The sequence below is a fragment of the Poecilia reticulata genome, linkage group LG11 (genome assembly GCF_000633615.1).
Source record: "Poecilia reticulata strain Guanapo linkage group LG11, Guppy_female_1.0+MT, whole genome shotgun sequence".
Lineage (NCBI taxonomy): Eukaryota > Metazoa > Chordata > Actinopteri > Cyprinodontiformes > Poeciliidae > Poecilia > Poecilia reticulata.
The window spans coordinates 22,680,531-22,704,397 of record NC_024341.1 but is presented as its reverse complement, the minus strand read 5'-3'; the positions used below and the strand labels follow the sequence as shown (position 1 = coordinate 22,704,397).

Below are 23,867 nucleotides of genomic sequence, written 5' to 3'. Positions count from 1 at the left end.
CAGACCCAGAAGGAAGGTGCAGATAAGTCGAAATTTATGATAATCACCTCTTTTCTTTCAAGTCATTTTCTTTTCAACAGGTGGCATAAAATGTAAATTTTCCATAAGAGAAGTCAGTCATTACTTATTCACAACCTCTGCATTGTGTGTCATCAGATTATGTGAAAATAAGTGCAACCTTCATGATATGTGGATAAGTGATAAAGATATTCATTTTGTGTTTATAGTTTGAATTCAGTATGCAGAGCATGTCATAACAGAAACAAAACCCAAAATGCTTCCCTCATATATTCACCACATCTAGCATGACATCTTATTTTGAAGCACTGCTCTGTTTACTCTCCGTTATACTGCATTTTTATCATGGTCATTTGCATCTGCTTTTTACACAACAGTGATCATCAGAGTGCATTATGGCTCAACAATGGAGGAGATGACAGTGCCTCATTTTGTCAAGTCTGTTAGCAAAATGAGGGATGAGAGGCTTCGGGGAGATGTGGGATCTGAATGAAAAGAAGAAATAAGTGCAGATTAAACCTCCATCAAGCATCATCCGGCTGCATGATGAGGCTTAGCAGGTGACAAGAAATGTAGCTTTTTGGATGATTCTGATGATACATCCCAGCAAGGGTGGAAAGAAACTACTTATGTTACTCATTCACATCACTGCAATTAAGCATAATTTGTCTGTACTTTGTACTTTTATAAGTTTCTTACAAAACCCAAACTTTTAGCTGAATTTGTTTTGTGTCAAATATATAGGTAGAAAAAATACCTGAAAGTTTATGTAGAGGAGAGCTGAGTGGGAGCTCAAAGACATAAAATAAGGTGTTGCTTGAAAAGAAAAATGGTTTAAAAAAGGTAGCCGCACTGTAAATTTAGTTAATCGAGAACGCATGCACTGTGCCTGGAACAATATCTCATGAGAAGTCAACTGAGGAAGCTCTCAGTCCCTTTCCAATGGAAAACACTCCGTATGTAGCTGCTGGACTTGACATAAACCTTCCCTGACTTAAAGCCACATGCCTCACTCCTTTATGGAGATGCAATAAAACACAAATTAGTAAGAATGGTAAAGATTTGGAGACAGTTAAACAGGAACAGACTCTAATCAAGGCTCAGGATGAAGAGCCACATGCAGAAAATATCTGGGAGAGAGACAGCTGGAAACAGATTTAAGGATGGGAGGCTGATAGTTTTCTTCAGTGGTGAAAAAAGTAGGAAGTGCCAGAAACGTGACTTGAACATGCCACAGTTGCACTAGTAACGCTAAATGAAAAAAAGTCAAAGGTGGTGGAAATCTAAAGTAAACATAATTACAACAGCTTATTCCACTGATTAGAAAATGTTCAAGTCGAGACTAAAACCTAATCAGGAAAATGTATCTGATGCAGTGTTTGGGTTAGAAATTTAGCTTCCTCCAATCAAAGTCCTACAATTCAGATATTTATACAGATCTAAAAGCAAGCTAAAATTAGTGAATTCAAGTGTGCTTCATGCATAAACGGAAGTCTCTTCAATAAGTGATTTGATTTCTTCCCAAATGAACAGCAGGCAGCTGCGAGGAAAGTAATAAAATGACTCGAGTAGAGCGAGGTGCACCAATGAGAATGAAAGCAAATTGAGATGAAGGTGATAAAAAGCAGTAAGAAACTTTTTATTAAGTAAATTTCATACGGATTACCTGAAGTCTAATTCTTCCATCTTTTACACGATTTTACCTCAAAGTTTTGCAGAAAGATTCGTCCAAATTTCTTTACAGAAACACAAAGCCTCTCAATCAAAGCTACAAAAGATGTTTTACATACGACATCTTTTCTCAATATTCAATATTAAATTGGTTTTACTTTATTTGACATTTTCATTATTTTTAATATTTTTGCAGATTAAACTGCGAACATTGTATTGACACAGCAATTCACTACTTATATACTCATATTTCTTGAATTTTTGCTTTTAAGACACATTAGGAATCTTCTCAAGGCAGTTTGCTGCACTGGATTTTTTTAGGGGTATCAAATTAAAGAGGCTGAATGCAAGTACTATATGTTCACATACTAGCATAGTTAGCCTGTCCTATTGAGTCTCAGTTTATTGCACTGCAGTTGTGCCTCAGTGAATAATAAGAAAATGTACAGAAAAATAGTTGAGCTATTAAATGAAAGAATTGCGGGAAAATGAGAATCACAGCTCATCAGAGGAATAAAATGTGAAAACACACTTAATAGTTTGCGACAGGCGACAGAGCACGGACAGTAGAGAGGATCTTCAGAGATTTTTTGAAGCTTGAAAAACTGGCTGATGGAGACTTACATGTGGTCTGCTGACTGGTCATGGGATCACTGGCCTCCTCTCCATACATGGCATAAACCGTCACAGTGTATTCAGTGGCCGGAGTTAATCCTTCCAGCTCCACCTCATTTACAGAATCACCCACTTTCACCTGTTTGCACACAGACACAGAGCAGAACAGTATGAACGACTCCATCCGAAAACTAACGGCGTGTTTTTCACTCCAACATCTTTTGACTCCAGTTTAAATTGTTCATGTCATCTCTCTGTGATTCCATCGTATCCGTCCAACCGACCCGTACAATTCGAAGAAGCTGTGAACAAGACGCATTTGATGAAATGATTTCAGATGCGCAGCTCGGTCAGAAAAGCTTCAGGAGACTCAAGGTAAAATGAGACAATGTGAGACTCGGTAAGAAGGTTGAGAAGTGAAAACTTTTCAATGCAGCCACCCAGTCACATAATGAAGGCCTTCCAGCTTTTCAGAAAGATGCTTTCAAGGCTGCTGATTCAACACTGAGAGCCGTGAGCGACTAAATTATTATTTCTTTTCAAAAGAAAATTGTTACAACAAAAATGAGTCTGTCAATTACAGACCAAAAGCAGTTGTTCAGCTGCCTTTTTGTCTACCACCTGCATACAGCTGCAAAAAGTAAATTAACCTTAATATCCTTCTAAAAGATTTCATTTTAAACATGAATATGCGATGAAAACACTGTATATTCTTTACATATTCCAAACAGAAAAAAAATTAATGATCAAATTTGTCATTAATTAGCAGAAGGTGATAGAAAATGATTAAAACGACGCTGAATTATGAGCACTGTCCACATTTTTCTTTTAAGACTTCATGAAAAAAATGCTTGCACATTTAGCCTTTCTGTGAATCACTCAACAAATATTTAGTTTCTGAGAACTGCCTTACACCTGTGTTGCATGGAGTCAACAAACTTCTGGAAGCTGTGCAAGAGGTTGGTGAATGATTATTTGTTCAACCTACAAGATCAAACATGGCTGTGCACCTGTAGAGTGCGGTGAACACTGCCAGCATAAACTCCAATCACCTCACACGTTTTGTATCTCATTAAAGTAGAGGAACACGGGGTACTCTGATAATCTACTTGTGAAACGTTTGGGTTTGAACACATAAAACAGAGAAAAGTGTGTTGCTATCAGCTAGCACTGCCAGCAGCGATAGCTCCGAAACAAATGGCAACTCTCGCTGACTTCCAACTTAAAACCAGGACGCTCTCATCCTGGATCCGATTTAATTCCCAGCAACAACTTAAAAACACAGAAATATTTTTTGCCAGGAAGAATTATATTTATGCCAATACCAATTTTAACAAAACAGTATATACTTTATTTTAAACACTGATCTAACTCCAAAATTTAACTAGATATTCTAAAGACTTATTCAGGAAAATTCTGCAAAAAAGCTGCTACATAGTTGATCAGAAATTCTTATATTGAGGAATTGATGCATAGAAACAATTCTATTTCCCTGTTAAAGTAAAATATAATGGTTTTGAAAGAATCACAAGGTTGTAATTAGCATCTTGTAAACTTTGTTCAAGTTGCTTGGAAAATATAGTTCAGAATTTTTTTTAATGGGGTTCAAAGAATCACTTTAATATTGCTCTTCCCTGTAAATACCTTCTTTTGCTTTTTGGACTTGGAGATTGCGTCAAACACCTAATGCGAAATGGATCAAGACCAAAATGGACTTGAAAAAAGCTGCTATAATGACTGCAATTTCTCTACTTTGCTGCTACAAATAATAGTAAACTCCTATGAGCACGCTTTCTCCAATTCCCCATTTTGCTTCACTCTGAATTAAATCTCACTTTCCTTCAGTCTCAAAAAACTGTCCTCAAATTAAATCCCAAATCCCAGAAAGGGATGTGAGTGCAACTCGCATAAGCTGAAATCTGCCAAATTTTGGGTTATGACACTAAAACCTCAGAGCCAGACTCATCCTTGCTTCTGGAACGCATCTATTCTCACGCTTAATTCCTTCATGAATTGTTTTTATTACCTTCCACCTGCAGGGGAAAGGAAAAGCAGGAATAATGAGGTCTAATGGGAAAGGGCGAGTACAACTGGCTGTGCCTTTTCCACCTCTTATCCTCCTCTGTCATGTGTGACTCATTTTCCAGAGCTGCAGAGAGAGGTCATGATTTTATCATCCTTTTAAAACGATGCTCTGATGTGCTGAAAGAATCACAATCAGCCAGTGATTGCAGAGTGATTACAATTGCAGTCTTTCTGCTTTATTTTCCAGCAGTTTAAGGGATACAAAATGGTATGAGAATTATGCTGTTTCACACAATGCACAGAAAAAAATGAGAGAACAACACTTTCCTCTTCCAGTGGCTTATTTCTATGTTGATATTTTAGAAATGTGAACCTCAAATGTGACAGAAAATTTTACAGAAAATAAAGACAAAATATAGAATGTTGCTTTTCATTGTTATAGGTAATGTAATTGTATTTTCTGTTTGTTTTGTATAAAATCTCCCTTTTCTTTTTGTTCACTCTTTATTGTTTCTAAAAATAGTTTTTTTTCCTTTTTTTAATTTTCATCTCACTATGAAGACATGTTATCACTATTGAGTTAGCTGATTGATGGAGGGTTGATTGCTCAACCAGCAGCTGCATGATCTACCTAACATATATAGACCACATTAAAATAATTTCTTCACTTTGACAATAAAGTCTCATCCAGGTTTACACAAACTTTGCAAAAGGTGAACATTACTCAATCCTAAAAACGACATTTTAGACATTTTCTTTTAACGGACCTGGAAAATGTAGCAGTTTTTAAGCAGAAGACAACGGGTAAATGAGACTATAAAAAGTACAGAACTGGTCTAGGAAATGTGTTACTTCCATTACTTGTGCTTTATAAATTCCCTCATTTTCACATTTGGTGGACCTGCTGTTTACCTCCTTCTCATCTGCAGCTTCTTGCTCAGTCAGCGGGGCGTACAGGATCATGTACCCCGAAGCCCCCGCGGCGATCTTCCAGCGGACCCTCATGGTGCTGTGAGTGATATCAAACAACTCGAGGTTGTTCACTGTGGGCAGTGCCACTGCAAGACAGAGCCACATTTCACACTGATAAGTTGACCACTTTAAAAAATAACCCACTTTATAAATGTACAGTCAAAATGTTGATCAAAGATAGACAGAAACTTTATTCAACCCTTTAATATGAGGATTAAATAGGAGCCAAATCAGATTTAATGACCACATATCTGCACATTAAAAAACAATAACGACCCCTCATGGCAATATCCAAACGCTGTGAACTGTACAGAAAGGTCAACCTGTTACTTAATTTTCTTTCTTGACCAGCAGGGAGGAATTTCTTATTTTGATAATTGAGCAGCTGTTACACAGGAAAGGTTGCTCTGGTGTGTCAGGATGACGCCTCATGCAACAGTTTTAGAATTAGACCTAAGCAAAACTATCTATTGATTAGCAGGATAAGCCCTTTTAGGCATAATGGAACTCCTACATTATGTGTATGGCTCACTTTTAATGTTTAATGTTTTTGCATAAGACGTATGACATTTTATTGTGATGATTAGTTTATGTTTAGTTTCTGCAAAGCTAAGTTTAATAATATTGTTTCCCAATTTCCTTTCAGTTCCCATAGCAAATGCAGGAACCTGATACCAGTGTGGATGAATACATTGCTTTCAAAAGGTTTCTAAACCATTACATTACATTTCTCTCTATTATCAGTTCTATTTTTTAAAGTCATTTCTATGAGGTGCCAGAGAAACTGCTGAAGAAATCAGGGTTTTCTCAGGAAGCACAGAGAATAGTAATACATTCCTGTTAGTTTGCTGAAAACAGTTCATGTATTTAATCATTCTTCACTAAAACATGGTCAGTGATGCTAACAGATAGCCCAAATATTTAGCATTTAACATGATTTTGTAAATCGTGTTTCTTCATAGCAGATAGAATAAGAAAAGGGTGTCAAATTTGTGCAATAAGAACATCGATAGACCATTTCTGCAGGTGTCTAATAATCTTATTCTACATAACATTAAAAATAAAGGAGTGCAGGACATTGTTTTATTTAAAAAGGAACAAATGTTGCTTTTTTTAACTGCTGGGTTTTAAACCGAAAATTTTACTTATTCTGATCCCCTGAAAACAAATTCCCCTGAATACAAAATTAAGTTTTAATAGGCAAGTTGTTTCATAAGGATATTTAAAGAACAACTCCAATCGCTTCAAGAATAAGCAACAGATTACATCGAGATTATATATTTATATGCAAGTCTGAAAATTAAGAGCTTTTTTTTTGTTTTTTTTTAATGAGGTGAAAAATAAGCTATTTTCTTCTTAAGCAACTTGATGTAAGTACAGTGCAGTCAAAAACTGCACTGTACTATAAAAATACTTGTTTTTTTATAGGTTGTAACCACAGATGCTTACATGTGGTGGCACTTCCTCTCAGGGCCTCGCTGGCGGAGCTTCGGTAGACGGCAAAAACGGCCACCTGGTACTCTGTGAGGGAGTTCAGGTAGGTCAGCTCCACGCTGTTCTCCGTCCCCAAAACCACCTGAAAGACAGCCTTAAAATCAGGATCTGGATCTCCAAAGACGGCTTTACAACCACTAAACAAACAGAAAAAAAGTTTCAGATTAAGTTTATTTACACATCTTTAATAGGAACTCTTAGGAGCGCTCGTCAATGTGTCAAAAAGGATTTTATGAACGCATTTATTTCCTAAAATGTGATTTCTTTAACCAAATTAATGGTGAGTTATTCACCTGCAATGAATAATAGTTTAGTTTGAGGCTTTTTACATATTTTTATTAAGAGTGCTAATAAGCACGGAGGGTGTTGTATTCTTTTAAAAAAGCTGGAATTAGCAAGTCAGTCCAGGTTTCTACTGATGTCCAAAAACATTATGAGGTAAAAATAAAGTCAAAGTCTGAGCCAAAAAGCTAAAAAGAAGATTACCAAGTACTAGTATAATAATTGTAGAAATTAACAGTTGAAAATAAAAAGGGAGGAAACATTTCAACCAATTATCTTCTCACAAAATAGTTTTAGCTAAAATTTCATTCTGGTTTTTCACTTCCTTTAGTTGTCAGATAAATGACTTGTACGAATTTGGAGCTTGCAAACGCACCACTTGTCACTGCAGTTTTTGTTTCCTTCAGATGAGGTGTGATGAAATCAGACACAGCAATTAAGAAATAGAAAAAAATCCAAGAGAGAATCAAGTTTCAAAGCAAATTTGATTAAATTTACTTTGACTATGTGACAGAAAAGCTATGCATATAAAGTAACCAGGTAAAAGATTTAAGTGTGCATTGAATAAAACCCCAAACAAGTCTTGGAGGAACTGAACATTTCCAGTTTATGACTTTATTTGTTTAGCATATTAATGTTTTCGATGTTCCCATCTCTGTAGTAGCTGGAACACAAAGGTGGATACAATCTTGTTTACCTCAGTATTAAGAGGCATTTGGTTTTATGATTCCCTAATGGCAAATTTCACAGAACAGTCCCCATTTACTATGCAGATCACTCCAAGAAATGAAATTGTTGAGGTGACCCTGAAAGGATTAGCAGAGCGGCTTTAATTAAAAACGCCGTCATTAAATCAGCACTTAGGCGTTTTATTTGCCTTGTGCTGGGAAATCCCCTGCAAACTAATATCAATTAAGGTGCCTAAAGAAAACACTCCAAGTCTTGGGACTTGATACCTAGGGCTGAGTGAACATGGGAGATGTGATAACAATTATCTTGGTCAAATCATAAATATTCACTGTAGTCAGGTTCCCTTCACAACAGAGACAGGACATTTGACAGTCAGATCACTGGTGGCCTTTGTCAGCGCTTGGAGAAGTCCTTAGAAATAATCTAGATGCTTCCCATCATGCATGATCGATTGCTAGAATTCCCCAACTGTTTCAAAAATTCATAAAACTTCAGTAGGGAGCTTGTGGTGGTTTATCATCATGGTGGCAATATATCATGGTCCTGGGTGAGGCATTGAGTAGCAGTGACAGGTTATTCATGAAACGCGGCCAAGGTGCTCCAACATAAATTTGTCATTAGAGAATTTGAAACAGCACAGACCATGAGGTAGTAGTCTCAGACCAAAACAACAACCCTATCACTTGGAGTGCTGATAGCTGATAGCACTCCAAGTGAGTTATGGTAAAGTTCTTATTTGTGCAGAAGGTTCCACAATTTACATTTAAATAAAGGCCCAAAAAAGTGCCATGATACAGCAGCCTGCTGTGTGGAGGCGTTGTTATGCATTTGACTTTGTGTCAAATAAAAGTGCCAGATGGGGAGAAGACAGCACAAGACTGAGGAAAGTTTGATTTTGCAAAAATTTAAACTCAAATTTTTTTCTTACTCCATCAAAGAAAAGTAGTTAAGTCATTTCACAGAACGTCACTTGACTGCATTGAGTAAAACGTAGCATTTGAAGCAAACTGCTTTTTAAAAGTGTAATGCTTGAGCATGCAAATACATTTTTTACAGTTTTATTTTACAAACTCAAACTGTTTGGAAATGGAAACCTCATTAAAAGTTCAGAACGGCATGGATGAGTGATTTTGGTGTAGAAGAGCCAGAATGGTCTGCAGAGACCTTTGACCTCAACATTATAAAACACCTTTGGGATGAATTCAGGCAGAGCGCCACCGTGCCATTTTCTCCAACATCAGTGACTGACCTCATAAATGCTATGTGAAATTAGTTTGTCTATATATGTGTGTCAAGGCAACTGCCCTATTGTTTATGGCAATATAGTATATATTTCACAAATAGTTATTGCATAGTGCACTAGAGTGATGACCGTTTTAGTCACTTGAAATAAATATTTTGTTGAAGCATTTGGACAGCCCTGGGGTTCTTGGAGACTGAGAGGTATTCATAATCTGGTGTGAAGGAGATATCACTTACAGAGTTTGGAGTCAAACTGAGTGTACTTGTTCACAGTGGTAAAACATTTCAAGTGATTTTATTTTTCTTGCCTTTGTGGATTATATCGTTTCTGGCCTTGGATCACAGATTTGGAGTTAAAATTAAGACATAAATTTAATCAGTTGTATGATGACACCCTCTGATTATTCAGGTGGATTAATATAAACATAAATTATAGCTGAGTTCAGGACATGATTATGGAGTAATTAAAAAGCTWTTTAGATTTTGGACCAACCAGGACAATCCTGATGTAACTCAGTGTAAGATATGTCAAAAAAATAGCTGCAATTTCATGAATATGTAAAAAAAATAAAATAATAATAATACATTCAAAGTTTAAATAAAAATACAGTAGAAACCAGATACCTTTTCTTCTGGTTGTCCTCCACTGGCTGGATAGTACACCACTCGATATTTCTCCACTAGGCCCGGCGCGTGGTTCCATGTGACCCGAAAACTACGAGCTGTTATCTCTGATGTCACCAGATTACGAGGGGCTGCAATGGAGGTGACGGGTGGAGCTGGCTCTCCTCCTCCTCCTGCAAAGTATGAAGACCAAATTAGAAGTGACACATGCAGTGTTCAATTTCTATAAATAATATCAACAGAAATGTAAAAAAAAAATAAATAAATAAATAAAAATGCTTAAGCAGTTTGACACTGAATTTAGTTGCTAATATGTAACCAATGCGCACTAGGATTTATTAACCGACTTGAACCTTTTATTTTTTTGTCAAGCTGCTCCACACGGTCGCAGACTGTCTTGGTGAGACCTTCCACGATGTCACTCATCACACTGAAGTCTGCCACGTTGTAGACGTGAGTCTCCTCGGGAGGAGACGCAATGGCCTTCAGCTCGTTTTCATCTGCGTTTTTCACACCTGAAAGGAAAGGAGAGAGGCAGAAATGGAGAGAGGAAAATTTAGACTGTGAGGCAAAAAAAAAAAAAATAACACATGAAAGGTGCCGAGGAGAGGTTTCTGATGATGCAACAAGGAGAGGGAAAGAGAGAGAATTTCATTTTACACATTGGATAAAAAATGTAATTATTGAGTTATTATCAGAAATGTTTCCATAACATGCAACAAATTTTGTCTAATTTCTACAACAGGCGAAAGTCTGGATTTCAAAACTTGTAATTTAAGAAAAAAAAAAAGTGATCCTGTTGCATGCATTGCTTTTCTACCTTGCATTTTAATGTTCAAACAAGGTGGCTTTAAAAAAATATTTGATGTTTTAGCTTTCTATGCATCTAATACGTCACTAAGCCCAGGTAGCATACTCATGTACACTATATGTAGTCATACTAGATAAATCACCATCCACATTCTGATGGTGCTCATTTGTCAGAATAACTGTAAATTTTAAAAATAACCTTTCCCCAGTCGATAAACACACCTTTCATTAAGCCAACATTTATGTGTTAATTTTTTTTTCTTCTTGTGATGTAATATTCTAACCTCCAATGTTAAGCTTTTAATTAAATATATTTTTAAAAAGGAGAGGGTTGAAAGCATCAGTCTGTAATTAATCTATATAAATCGTTTAACTTAATGTATTGAATACGACTGGTGTCAAAAAGTTCAGTTGCATAGAGTCAGTGCATATACTGCAGAATGCTCTGCATATATATAAAACAGTAACCCAATAAATATTCTCAGGCTTCATTATGCAGACACTCTGTCTGCACTGTTGCTGAAGTGTTTCCAGTGGCAGCGTGTTCCAATCCTTTTATTGGGCGAACTGTTATTCCACTGCTCAGGGCACTCAGGGACTGTACAGAACACTAAGCTCTCATCCCAAAACATGTTTACTAGATATGACAAAGAAAAGATATGAGTTAATACAGAGAGGACATACCAACAGCAAACAGTTCTATCCCAGCATCCTTCAGGCTTTGGGCAGGAGGAATCACATCGTCTTGGGACTTCCCATCAGTGATGAGAATTCCTATTTTTGGAACACCAGGCCGGGACCCAGATTCTACTTTGAAGCTGTTTTCCAGTATAAAGGTGAGAGCCAGACCTGGATTGTTGAGAACAGTACAATGTCAGTAAATAAAAAAAGAAGATAATCAAAGTAGAAGCTGCAAGTAATAACATATTAAAAAAAATTATCTAAATACATTCAGGCGTAATAGTCTTGGAAAGTAAAAGACAAATAGTTGAATACATTTGCTAAGTCATTGTTAGTTTCTACTGTCAGATAGCTAGAGAATAAAAAAAAGTGTTTTCAATATAAAGGGAGAGAAGGCCATCATAAGTCTCAAGTGAAGCGTTAAGAGAGGCTCTCTTCAGTCATAACGTCAGGAAATGACACTGCATAGCAAGTTTAAAAATGTAAAGAACAGGACTGCAGAGAGGTAGCTCGAGAGCTCCACACAACAGAGCAGAAAAGTATCAAAGGCAATGTCAAAAAGAAAAAAAAGCAAAGGTTAGCACCTTGCTACATTACTCCCACAAAAAAATGAATAAATAAAAAAAAAAATTATAGATRTAAATTTGTAAAATGCCTCAAAAACATGGACATGTAATATTATACCTAATTAGGCAAACAGACTTAGAGAAGTTGGAAAATTGGAAAGAGAAATGAGAAACTGTTTCAGAATTACAAACATTTATTTTCTTATAGTTTCAAAGTAGCCAGTAAATTTAAAAGAATGATAGTAATTCGCCACCAAAAATAAATAAAAACTGATTTCACATATACTAATAAATATAAATTATTTTTGTGTAAATGATACTAAACATCAAGTCTTTGCTAATTTTCGGTTTGTTTTTGTGAGGAAACAAACTGAAATGTTTGTTATTTCATTGTATCTTTTACAATGAAATAACATAAAACTCATGTCTCACCATATTAGGAAAGACAATTTTTTACATGTGCACATGAAATTGACGCACAGTTATCACAATAACAGGTTCCATGCTTTACACAATAATATATTTGGCCTTTGGGCAGACATTCATTGTTCTTTATGTCCACGGAGATCTCACCARTCACTCTACTAAAAGTCAGAGATAGAGGAGGTAATTAATAGAAAACAAAATGTGGGTTATTCACAATCAACACTGCAAAATGTTATCAGAATATTGCAGTGTGATGTTGTACTGTTTTCATGCAGTTGTACTAGCACTGAAAAAACACTGCACCGAGTATTTGCTTGACAAGAGGACATCTAATGTAAAATGACAAAAACCTTGTACCCACCAATTATTTTTAAGATGCATTATGTACTGGCTTGATGGTTTGATTGTAGCCTGAGTTTCCCTCTGAGGTCCTAACAGAAGCTAAAACTTGTCAGAACCAAGGCAGGAGCCACTCTCAGAGATTGTAACTTAACTGGTCTGAAGTGTCGCCATTAGTTTGACAAGTTTTTTGTCTTCTGAGTTTGATCTCATAATGAGCAGCTGAGTTCAGAGGTAGCCCACACTGACATCTCCGATTTCTGCACTGAAAATCCAATCTTGGATTGATTGATATATTAATACTGTTTAACCGCATAATATCTAATCCAATACATACTACACAATAATGGCAATTTCCATAAAGTGAAAATGCAATTGTAGTCCTTCTAATGTACGTAGCACTTCTTTTATGCTTCAATGTACTTTTTCATAATTTCCTGCTGCAGAATATCAAATCAACATTGGAAGTCATTTTTTGTTGTCCTGACCTTCTGATTCACAGTCTCATCCGATCGGCAAAGGTTGTTATTGAATCTATAAATACCAACCTGAAATTAACTGCACCAGAGGGAATTTAATAAACCGAGGTAGCAAACTGGCTTGGTTCCAGTTCCACCTCTGAATGTCATCTGTTTGCTCATCTGTGTTTGGAAGACTATAATAACCGGAAAGTAGGGTGAGAATTTGCTTGGCAGCATACCTGTCAGTGTGTTTCCTCCTTTATAGGGCAGGTTTTTCACAGCCTCTATCACAGCCTCTTTGGTAGTGTGAGCATTCAGATGCCACTCAATCCTGGGGTCTCCACTGTACTGAGCAAGTCCTGCATTGGACAATAAAAGATAAGATGTTGTTCAAGCAATTGAAAGAGGGAAAAATCCAAACCAAAACTCACCAATTCTTGTTTTGTCAAATTCCACAGAAAAGGCAGTGACAAGGTTTTCAAGGAAGGCTCGAACCAGCCTGAAGTTGATCCGACCGATACTCCAAGAGCCATCCACCAGAATCACAATGTCAGCTATGGCAGGAGTCTTGCACATGAATCCATCTTCAGCTGACGGCGTGACAAAAAGAAAGCAAAGGCAAAAAAATTAGTATTTTTAAAGAGAAAAATGGTAATTAAACCCCAAAAGACGTCAGGCAATGATTTAAATAAAAATTATATCAAACTTTGATATACCAGTATAGTGCTCACATATGTTGAACCTGCAGAGGTAAAAGTAGGACAATTAGATCTGCAGCTTCTGTCCTAAAGTATTACAAAGTGTTTCATTAATTCTAATTCACTTCAACGCAGTATAATTAAACCCCAGAGGACCGAGGTGCTTAGTTTCAGCAGATGAAAAATAACGGCCCACTCTGTTGTTTGTCTCAATAGTTTACTAGGTGATAAAGCAGACCAGGCTCTAATGAGCCAACAGCAGTTCATTTACAAACGCTCATACGGCAAACAGAGAGAGTCGAAGGCCAACAGAATAAGGAAACAGTTCCATTTCAACCAACCATTTCCACATCTCTGGGAAACCTCATAGAGCAGGGGTCGCAGTACAGTCCATACAAAAACTGTCCATACAAAAACGCCTCGTCAGCATGAATCTGATGCATAGTTGACCCGTTTGCTCCAATGGTTCATCTACTGTATATATTTGAACTTTTTAGAGCTTTTGCAGCTGTTGGCTTGTAATTTCTTACCCTACAGATATTGGAGAATATTTCTTTCGGGTCACAGCATGTTTTAACATTTTGTCAGAGTGGAGCAGGTTATAAGAGTGAGTGATCGGAGGGCTGGCAGGGGCATTCTTCAGCAGTCGTTTTATTCGACGTTGACAGGAACTTAGTGGGGTATCTCTTCTGGCAAGTCTCAGCAGTGTTGGAATGTGAGCCTCCTCCCTGATTTGTTTTAAAGGTCTGAGCAGTGATTAAATATATATTTGGTGGGTAGAAGGAAGCAACGGCACAGGAGGCACACAATCAGGAAGCTGCAGTTGAAAGGATCAAATTTAAAGCTTATGGTGTTTGATGTTGGTTTTATGGAGGAAGAGGACATTGACCTCTTACTGGGAAGGTTTAACATAATGAAAATGCTTCATTTTGCTGTGATTTCATTGACATTATTTAGTTAATTAAAAATAGGGTTGAAAATGTTCTGAGAATTCTGAAAATCTGAAGTTTTCCATGGAAGTGAATGGGGATTTAAACATTGGTCCTTTATGGGGTTTTAGATATATTCAGAAAAATATARTTTAGCMTATCAGATGTCAAGCAGGTACACTTTACTAAATATATGCTATTCCTCAATTATGCAGACGTCATGCACTGTCTACTGAAGGTTTRTTGAGGCCATGTCCCTACATGTACTGTGCCTTCCTGAGTTACATAGACAATTTAAAACCCAGGCTTACGGAGGATACATGTCTGAGTCCATGGACTACATAAACTAACATACTATTAATTATATATTTGAGTGCATGATTATAATTATTTAAAATATAATATATAAAATATAATTTTATTATAATTATATGTGATATCATTATAATAAAATTTGCTTAAACTAACCTAATTTCAGGTTAGCTATAAACTAATTTAAACAATTCCACTGGAAATGACTCATTTGGMAAAATCCTCAGCTTCCCCAATTTCCCTTTCTATGCAACATTTCCAGTTAAGTTTTAAGAAAAAAAATACCTTCCTTTGATAAATCTAATCTAAACAGTTTAAAGTTTGCTTACACACAGTGACATTTAAAACTTCTGATGCCCTAATTTGTGTTTTTTTTTTTTTTTTAGCTTTGACCTTTCTATTCAGACTTTACTCGCTTTACTTTAGGAACTTTAACGCATGATGCTAAGGCACATTTTTCTAGCCTTCTTGCTTTGAGTTGCCATTGATATTATCAGTGTGAATATCTTATTCTGTCACTTTAAAAGGAACTCAATTACAAAGTTGACATTTTAATACATATTGTATTAGTGATTACTAACACAGCAGTCTTTGTCTGTGTTACACACAGAAAAAAAAGATCCTTTAGATTAAAATGATGTCAACATTTCCAAAAGCTGTCACACAAAAGTTGAAAATTCAACTGGATATAACAAAGAAACTTTGCTTTCAGTCATTTTGTCATCTGCTTAAATATGGTTTTACAGTAGATGTATATTTTCAGAATTAAGAAACATCAAAAAGAAAAACATTTGAGGCCTTATAATATTTATTGTTGCTTATACTGTCTGCAGTTCTCAGACATGTGATAAATATCTATTATCTTTTTAAATGGCTTATGATAGCTATATACTTCCTCTAACAGATGATAAAAACAAGTCTCGACTCTTTTCTTCTGACTTTTACATCTAAAAGTGTTGTTGCAGCAACATGGTGACACACATACTACACTGTTGGTAAAAATCAGATCAAGGAAGATTKAKWTTTTTTWATTTTCCAGTTGATCAGTTATGGGTTAGTGTAATCAGAYGGGAAATTGGACAATTCAGGTCAAAAGTAAAGTTGTGTCATGATTCTTCACTTTATCTGCCATATGGCAAACAAGAGGGCCTTGAAGAAGAGACAGAGGGGAGTTGGGAATGGCACTGTAGTGTACAGTCATGGCCAAAAGTTTTGAGAATGATTCAAATGTTAATTTTTACAAAGTCTACTGCTTCAGTTTTTATAATGGCAATTTGCATAWACTCCAGAATGTTATAAAGAGTGATCAGCTTAACAGCAATTAATTGCAAAGTCAATATTTGCCTAGAAAATGAACTTTATCTCCCAAAACACATTTCAACTTCATTGCAACCTTAAAAGGACCAGCTAACATCGTTTCAGTGATTGCTCCATTAACACAGGTGTGGGTGTTGATGAGGACAGGGCTGGAGATCAATCTGTCATGATTAAGWAAGARTGACACCACTGGACACTTTMAAAAGAGGCTGGTGCTTGGCATCATTGTTTCTCTTCTGTGAACCATGGTTATCTCTAAAGAAATGCATGCAGTCATCATTGCACTGCACAAAAATGGCCTAACAGGGACGAATATCGCAGCTAGAAAGATTGCACCTCAGTCAACAATCTATCGCATCATCAAGAACTGTAAACATGCCAACTGTAAAGCATCCTGAAACCATTCATGTGTGGGGTTGCTTCTCAGCCAAGGGAGTCGGCTCTCTCACAGTCTTGCCTAAAAACACAACCATGAATAAAGAATGGTACCAGAATGTCCTCCGAGAGCAACTTCTCCCAACCGTCCCAGAGCAGTTTGGTGATGAACAATGCSTTTTCCAGCATGATGGAGCACCTTGCCATAAAGCAAAGGTGATAACTAACTGGCTCAGGGAACAAAACRTAGAGATTTTGGGTCCATGGCCTGGAAACTCCCCAGATCTTAATCCCATTGAAAACTTGTGGTCAATCATCAAGAGACGGGTGGACAAACAAAAACCTAGGAATTCTGACAAAATGCAAGCATTGATTGTGCAAGAATGGACTGCTATCAGTCAGGATTTGGTCCAGAAGTTGATTGAGAGCATGTCAGGGAGAATTGCAGAGGTCCTGAAGAAGAGGGGTCAACACTGCAAATATTGACTTGCTGCATTAACTCATTCTAACTGTCAATAAAAGCTTCTGTTACTCATAATATGATTGCAATTGTATTTCTGTATGTGATGAAAACATCTGACATACACACATGAAAACCAGAGGGCAGCAGATCATGTGAARATATAATATTTGTGTCATTCTCAAAACTTTTGGCCATGACTGTAAATACTCTCTTTCAAAAATGTTTCAGAGTTATTTCAGAAACAGGTTCCAAACATTGTCAGAGACTCTTTACAAGCTCTCCATYAACTTTTTGAATTGCTGCTATTTGGCAAATGGTTCTGCAACTTCMAAAGCAGAAGCACAGATTTCTGCTTCAAACTCCTATAAGGCTTAGCTGCTGCTAAGATGATATACCTTACATTGTTCACACCAGTTTAATTAAATTGTCAGTCTCAGTTCGTTTCTTTTTATGACTTTTGGTGAAGGCGAGTCGATTTAGTTTCTCTATTACCAATCAGAACAACTGACAAGTAATAGGAGAAGAAAAGTTTGACTAAATGAAACCTGACTCCGATGTTAAACATTTCAAGAATTTAACTTTTGTTCCGCATTTCTTTCAGACAGAAGGCCTACGAATTTCACTAGCAAAAAAATAAAAAAATGACTCGACTGTTTCTAAAAACACTCAAACATTTATAACAATATCCTCTAATTTGAAATATAAAGTTACCAAAAACACATCATGCTTGTGTTAATTTGATTATGTGCTGAAATCCTTCCCACCATTTCCTGTTAGAATGTATCAGAAATAAAGCAATATGACACGGAAATATCCGTGTTGTAACACACAATATCCCTGAACAAAGATGTTGTTAAGAGGAAGGATTTAAACGAGTTCAATGCCAGAAAGGAAGGATTCATTTCAGTCAGTGCAGGAAGCAAAACCAGAAAGTTAGACAGGGATTTAGAGCTTTAGAGCCAGCTCTGTAAAAGACTGGCACCTGGACTGGTGGTGAAAGGGTGGAAAAGAGAGGAGGAAGCAAAGGAAGAGCCAYAGACACTCGTATATTACAGGGYGTAAGTGCAAAAGTATGTMTGTGGTAAATAACAATGCTCTTTCCTTTGGCTTGATTTCCAACTCCTACCCATTTATTATTTCTTATTCTCTGAGAGAATGTCCAACCTACACTAACACCATAATTAGGCCTATTCTGTTGTGTTACAAGTGCCGTCTTAGGAAGTGTCCTCATTTTGCCTAACTGAAAAAGAAAGTGTGAAACTGGTGAGAGAAAATAGTAATACKTCTTTAGGCACTTTTGGACCAAACAGTCTGAGCAGCTGGGCAAGCTATGCTAATTTGGAGAGAGAGCAAAATACCCCTGAGGAATATACAGCATGCTGGTTGCATATGCACTGATATAATTGTGTGATCTAACAACCAGACAATTTTGAATCATGTWATTCCTCGGTCACARACATTTAAATGTCTCATCAATCCATTAAATTCACTTTGCACCAAAATTTTGCTGATGCAATGCAACAGAGTTCAATCAGTTGGTTGGCATATGGAAAGTAGTCATTCCAGGTGCATCATTTATTTTYCTTGGCATTGATTGGCTTATTAATATTATCCAAAACCCACCGCAGATAGTTCCCTTGGCTAGAATAGCTATACCTGATTTTTATAGCTGCTTCAAAAGTTAAACTATATTGGGGTTTTGGTCATGAATGTGGAAATAACTGCAGAAGATAAACTGGAAAACTGACCAATCATCCAGTCACCTACTCCACCGCTATCTTCTCCAGCTCCTCTGGGGTCAGCAAGGTAGTCCCTACCCTATTGTAGCCCGCAATTAGTCAATTAGTCAAGACTTTTATTTTTGCGGGCTCACTTCCCGTTTTGTCCCAAACTTGCCAACTTATTTAAAGCCCCGCCTCCAGTGCACMGTTTGAACTTCATCACCTGTTCCACTGTGATTGTGGCTGGCTGTTTGGCGTCTTGCTRACAATTCATCCTGACAATTCACCCAAATCTTTGCATCCACTGATTTGAYCTATTGGTGAGTTTGTTTGTGTGATAGCACTATTGGTTTAGCGTGAAACTTCTGCTYGATTGCTCATTGGAGCATTGTTTTATTAGAACTGGCGTTTGTTACCTGGGCCGTCAGCTGGATTGCCCCACTCGCTTCACAAAGGTAACCTAATCGCTGGTATTGTGCTTGTTCTGGCACTTTTTGTATTGATATGATTAAAATAGGATGTAGCTACATTTAAGTTGATATTGCGCAGTATGCTTATTTAATTTATTTTTTCTTTTACTCACTCTGCTTGAGTATTTGAGTTAATTTTCTTTTTCTTGATTGATATTTTGAAAGTGAACTTTGATTTCAACTTTTCAACTTTAACTGTAAATTGATTAGTTTAAAATATGATTGATATTCTTTTTGTTCATTTAAATTATGGTTAATTTAGCCTGGTTGAAATTTTTAGTTTAATTATTAGACATTTAATAATTGCATTTGAATTTGATATTTATTGCATTTGTATGTTTGCACATAATTGTTGTTTGATAAAACACTTATTGGGTTTTCTGGCCTTTTAGGTTGGGCTTTTATTCCTGATGGATCAGATCCTCTTCTGAATCCAAGGATGGCGAGTTAGGAATAAGGACAAGAACTTTATGATCTTGGAATTGATTTATTTTGAGTTAATTTGTCTCTCATTGTGCATTTGTAATTGTCTGCTGTTTTTTTCAAAATAACCAATATATACACTAAAACTAAAACCATTGCTTCGTGTCTTCATTCACACCTCAGGCTCCTTAAAGAACCATCTTCTGATGCTGCTCTTGTACCCACCGTTAGCTGTGTAGCCCATAACTGTTACACTATTCACCAAGGAGATACAATCTCTCCACAAAGTAGTTGGCTTGCCCTCAGGYCTCTTCCCATTAAGACATGTACAGAATAAGCACTTATTCAGAACACATCTTTACCAGATGACCACACCACCTCAACTGGCTGAGGATGAGGGAGAGAAGCGATTCTACTCAGAATCCAAGGCAAATGCCTAATCCCTAAAATATTTATGAATGACAGAGCATCTAGTCAATTTGCAGAGCACCTTGCAATACTTAAGTTTCRCAATCTGGAGTAGAAGATCATTTCCAACCCCAATCTAAAAACCAAACTTTTAAAATAAAAAAGATGCAACTTTCTTAATAAAGTGAAGCCTTGAAGTGATGGATTGCTGAATTACTTCAGCATTTAACCATCTACATTAGGTGGTTAAATTGACTTGCAGGCTGCAAGTCACAGCCTGCAGCTACTTCTTGTGAAAATGTTTAATGAATTTACTAAGAATAGGATTTATCTGAAACACAAACATGTTGAAAAATGCAATTGGTTGGGTCAATTCTGAGAGTTTAATAAAAATAATAAACTATAGTCACTGTACCACATATAAATTTGACAGCTGTGACAAATACAAATTTGTTTCAAATTTGACGTAAAGCTAACGAGGAAATGAGTGAGTTAGTTATGCAAAGGTATTAATTATTACGCTGGCAGCCATATTGATTACCCCCATTTAGGGAACATKCTGACATTAGCAAGTGTGTGCGAAGCTATTGCTAATGTCTTCAGTTTAAATGACGCATTTCAACTTTYCTGAACAGTTGCAAATTGATCCTATGAGATTTAGTGAAAAAATGAAATTTCAAGAGATAAAAGCAAAGGGATGCAGCCAAAAAAGAGATATGCATGAACAGAAACAAAGGCAACACRTTTACCAACAGATTCTTAATAAGACAGCCATTAGCAGAAAGGTCCCTCAGGCCGCTTCTTCACAGGTTAAAAAGTCAAAGTTTGAGGCACAACCTGAGACAGCGGATGTCAGGAGCATTAAGCAGAGGACTTGACCTTAGTCGCCAAATTATAAACAATATTTTAATGAGTCCTTCGTGTTTACTGGTATTCTTATGCATATTTATGTCTGCAAATGCAGAAAGTGTTCAGTTGCCTTTACAGGAAAACTAAAAATATTTTTTTATTGTGTGCTATACAGTAAAAAACTGAATATTGTACTCAAACAATATAATATACTTCAGAGTGGCTATGATTGCAACTTATCTGGCATTACTAGCATTATTATTATTTGATTAATGCCTGAGGCAGTCTGTATAATTAAAGGATTCTCCACATATCCACCCCTTTGCAAAATTATATCTATTCAACTTTTTGACATTTTGTCAAATAAATACAAGCATCAAAATGCTTTGCTATGATTTATGTCATAGATCAGCATGCTGTAGTGTACAATTGTGACATAGAAGGAAAATAAGACATGATATACAATGTATTTTTCTTTTTACAAATAAAAATCAGAAAGATGTGCCATGCACTTGAGTTCAACCCAACAGTGTTGATATTTTTGTTAGTTGTGAATCTTAAACATTTTGTTTTTTAAAAATTTTGTTTTAAAAATAGGTGTGTGTGTGTGTGTGTGTGTGTGTGTGTGTGTGTGTGTGTGTGTGTGTGTGCATGTGTGTGTTCCTTTATCTTCATGCTGCTGCTGCTAAATGATGTTTCATAAGCAAAGATCCAAGGCCTTCATAGAACATCTGGATTTATACTGAGAATGACTTAAACACAGGTGGATTTTATTTACTATTAACAGGTGATGAATGCGTTTGGTTGMATTAGATTTTAATTAAATTGCTCAATGCATTCCACATTTCTGAGACACATTTGTATGAAAAGATTCAAATCCATGCACAAATTTTTGTTKCACTTCACAGTAAAGCATAACTTTGTATTGGTCTACCATAAAAAAAAAATCTAATCCAATTAAGCTGCAAAAATACTTTTCCAACACACTGTGAAGGAGAGCAAGTTTACATTTAAGGTGGGTATAGGAAGAGCTGCAACTGTAAAGTTATCAGCTTCAATGTCAGAGGGTACATACAGTACTTTTAGTGGCTTGTTCCAAAATATCTATGGAGACACAAACTGATTTACATGCCATGAAGACAAAAAGTCAGCTTTCTCATTCTCCATCATCCCACAATGGCAAAAATGTAAGAGAAAGTAACTGGATTTTTAAACTAATCTGGTTACCACTCGTTTACGTATGCTCATAATAAGGTTGTTTACATAACCGGTTGGCCAAAAATAAAGCCACCTCCACGGATTTAGCTAGCAAATAGGTATGAGCCTCCTATTGAATAATTACTGCATTGTTGACTATTTTCAGCTCGTATTTAAGGCCTGTCTGATCAACATCGTATTAATACAAGAGCTGGGTCTGTATGTCCTTCGCAGACTATCTGGTTGCCAGTGCAGGTTCCCTCTCTTCACCAGTCCAGTTTGGGATGTTCAAGGACTGGATCTTAATTAATTGAATTTTGGGAACCTCAGCTTTCCTTTTGGCACAWGATGAGGTTCTGTTGAAACGTTCAACAATGAGTTAGCTCCTCTAAGTGTCTGAGGTGTCCACGGTTCTTCTTCATTAGAAGTAGTAAAATAAAGTTGGATGGATTGTTTGGGATATTATCTGACATAATGTGGGCGCTACTCCTCAGTGTCAAGGAAGGAAAGAGCCAAGTCAAAAAGCAAAGCTCTCAATTTACCTGTCAGACAGCGTCCCTATCTTTATCTGTGGCCATAAGATGTGGATATKTATAGAAAAACACAAAATCCTGGATGAAAGCAACTGAAATTAGCTTTAAGCATAGATGACTAGGCTCACTGTTTAAGATAAAAAAGCTCTGTCATCTCTGGGGAGCTTTAACTGGAACAGCTGCTCCACTACATCAAAGCACCAGTAGAGGTACTTTAGGGATCTGATCAGAACTCCTCCTGGGTCCCGTCGTTTGAAGGTTTTCAAAGCACAACCCCCTGGACTGGAAGGAGAACCCAGGACAGATCCAGAACCTGGTTATGGCCTTGGGACCACCCAGAAAAAMCAAGAGAGCGTTGCTTTGGCGATGAGTGACTGGGTATACTGGGTTGTATTTCAGTTATTGTAACAGCATGATATTGGGAAATGATTTACATTAATATAATATTAGAAAATAGTACAATCAAGTTGGCAGTTGCCATATATATTACTACTGATTCTATCAATCTGTGATGTTTAGCGTCACAGATGCTAAACACACCTGAAATGTTACAGTCGTATTACAAAAGTAAGTTCAAAACACTAGAGCTTAAGATAATACGTTTTTTTGCCTAAAACCTAATATCTTATGATTCCTTTAGTGTATGCTTGATCATTGATAGCAAAAGATGCAACCGCAGCTAAAAAAATAAATAAATTGTCCAAGATCAACATGTGAAAAGCTCAACAATTTTAGTTTGAATTTACATTAATTCAGTGTTTGGCTAGTCTACTAATTTCAGATTAACTGATTCCTAATTGGATAGTAAAAGATGTTTAATAAAAGACTTTTTAAAACAATATTTCAACTGGGTGATGCTAAAACAGCCACTAAAGGAGTTCTGGGTAAAACATTTTTACAGTTAAAGAAGGTTTTTTTTTTTTATCTTAAATGTAAAATGTATATATTTTTGTTAAGTTCTGACTTAATTCCTGCTTCATGGTTGGTTTCAAAGTTGAAATAATAACATTTGATAAATACACAAAATGCTTTAGCACTCCTGTGTTTTTATCCTGAAGTATTAAAAATCTCAAGACTAAACATAAAAATCTCCAACATCCAAGAAAATTTAATCTATTGTTTAACAGCTATTTTCTAAAAACAAAAAAAAGGATTTTAAATGCATATAAATAAAGCAAATGTGATATTTACAGAACATGTCATGAAAATGCACAACAAACCATAATAAATCTCAGTATTGTAAGTAATTCCTGACT

The 23,867-nt window shown here is 36.3% G+C and overlaps 1 protein-coding gene across 3 annotated transcripts in view; it reads right to left on the bottom strand.

Annotated features, from left to right (window-relative positions):
- The window catches only part of LOC103472826 (collagen alpha-1(XIV) chain-like), a 111,136-nt gene that overhangs the window by 50,171 nt on the left and 37,098 nt on the right, over positions 1–23,867 (bottom strand). For all 3 annotated transcript variants that reach the window (XM_017307591.1, XM_017307590.1, XM_017307592.1), the window contains 8 exons: positions 13,348–13,506; positions 13,156–13,275; positions 11,128–11,292; positions 9,987–10,148; positions 9,634–9,806; positions 6,751–6,877; positions 5,242–5,387; positions 2,314–2,443 (listed from right to left, as the gene is read on the bottom strand). In XM_017307591.1, the coding sequence (XP_017163080.1) occupies positions 2,314–2,443; positions 5,242–5,387; positions 6,751–6,877; positions 9,634–9,806; positions 9,987–10,148; positions 11,128–11,292; positions 13,156–13,275; positions 13,348–13,506 (1,182 nt within the window). The remainder of the gene's footprint in view (positions 1–2,313; positions 2,444–5,241; positions 5,388–6,750; positions 6,878–9,633; positions 9,807–9,986; positions 10,149–11,127; positions 11,293–13,155; positions 13,276–13,347; positions 13,507–23,867) is intronic.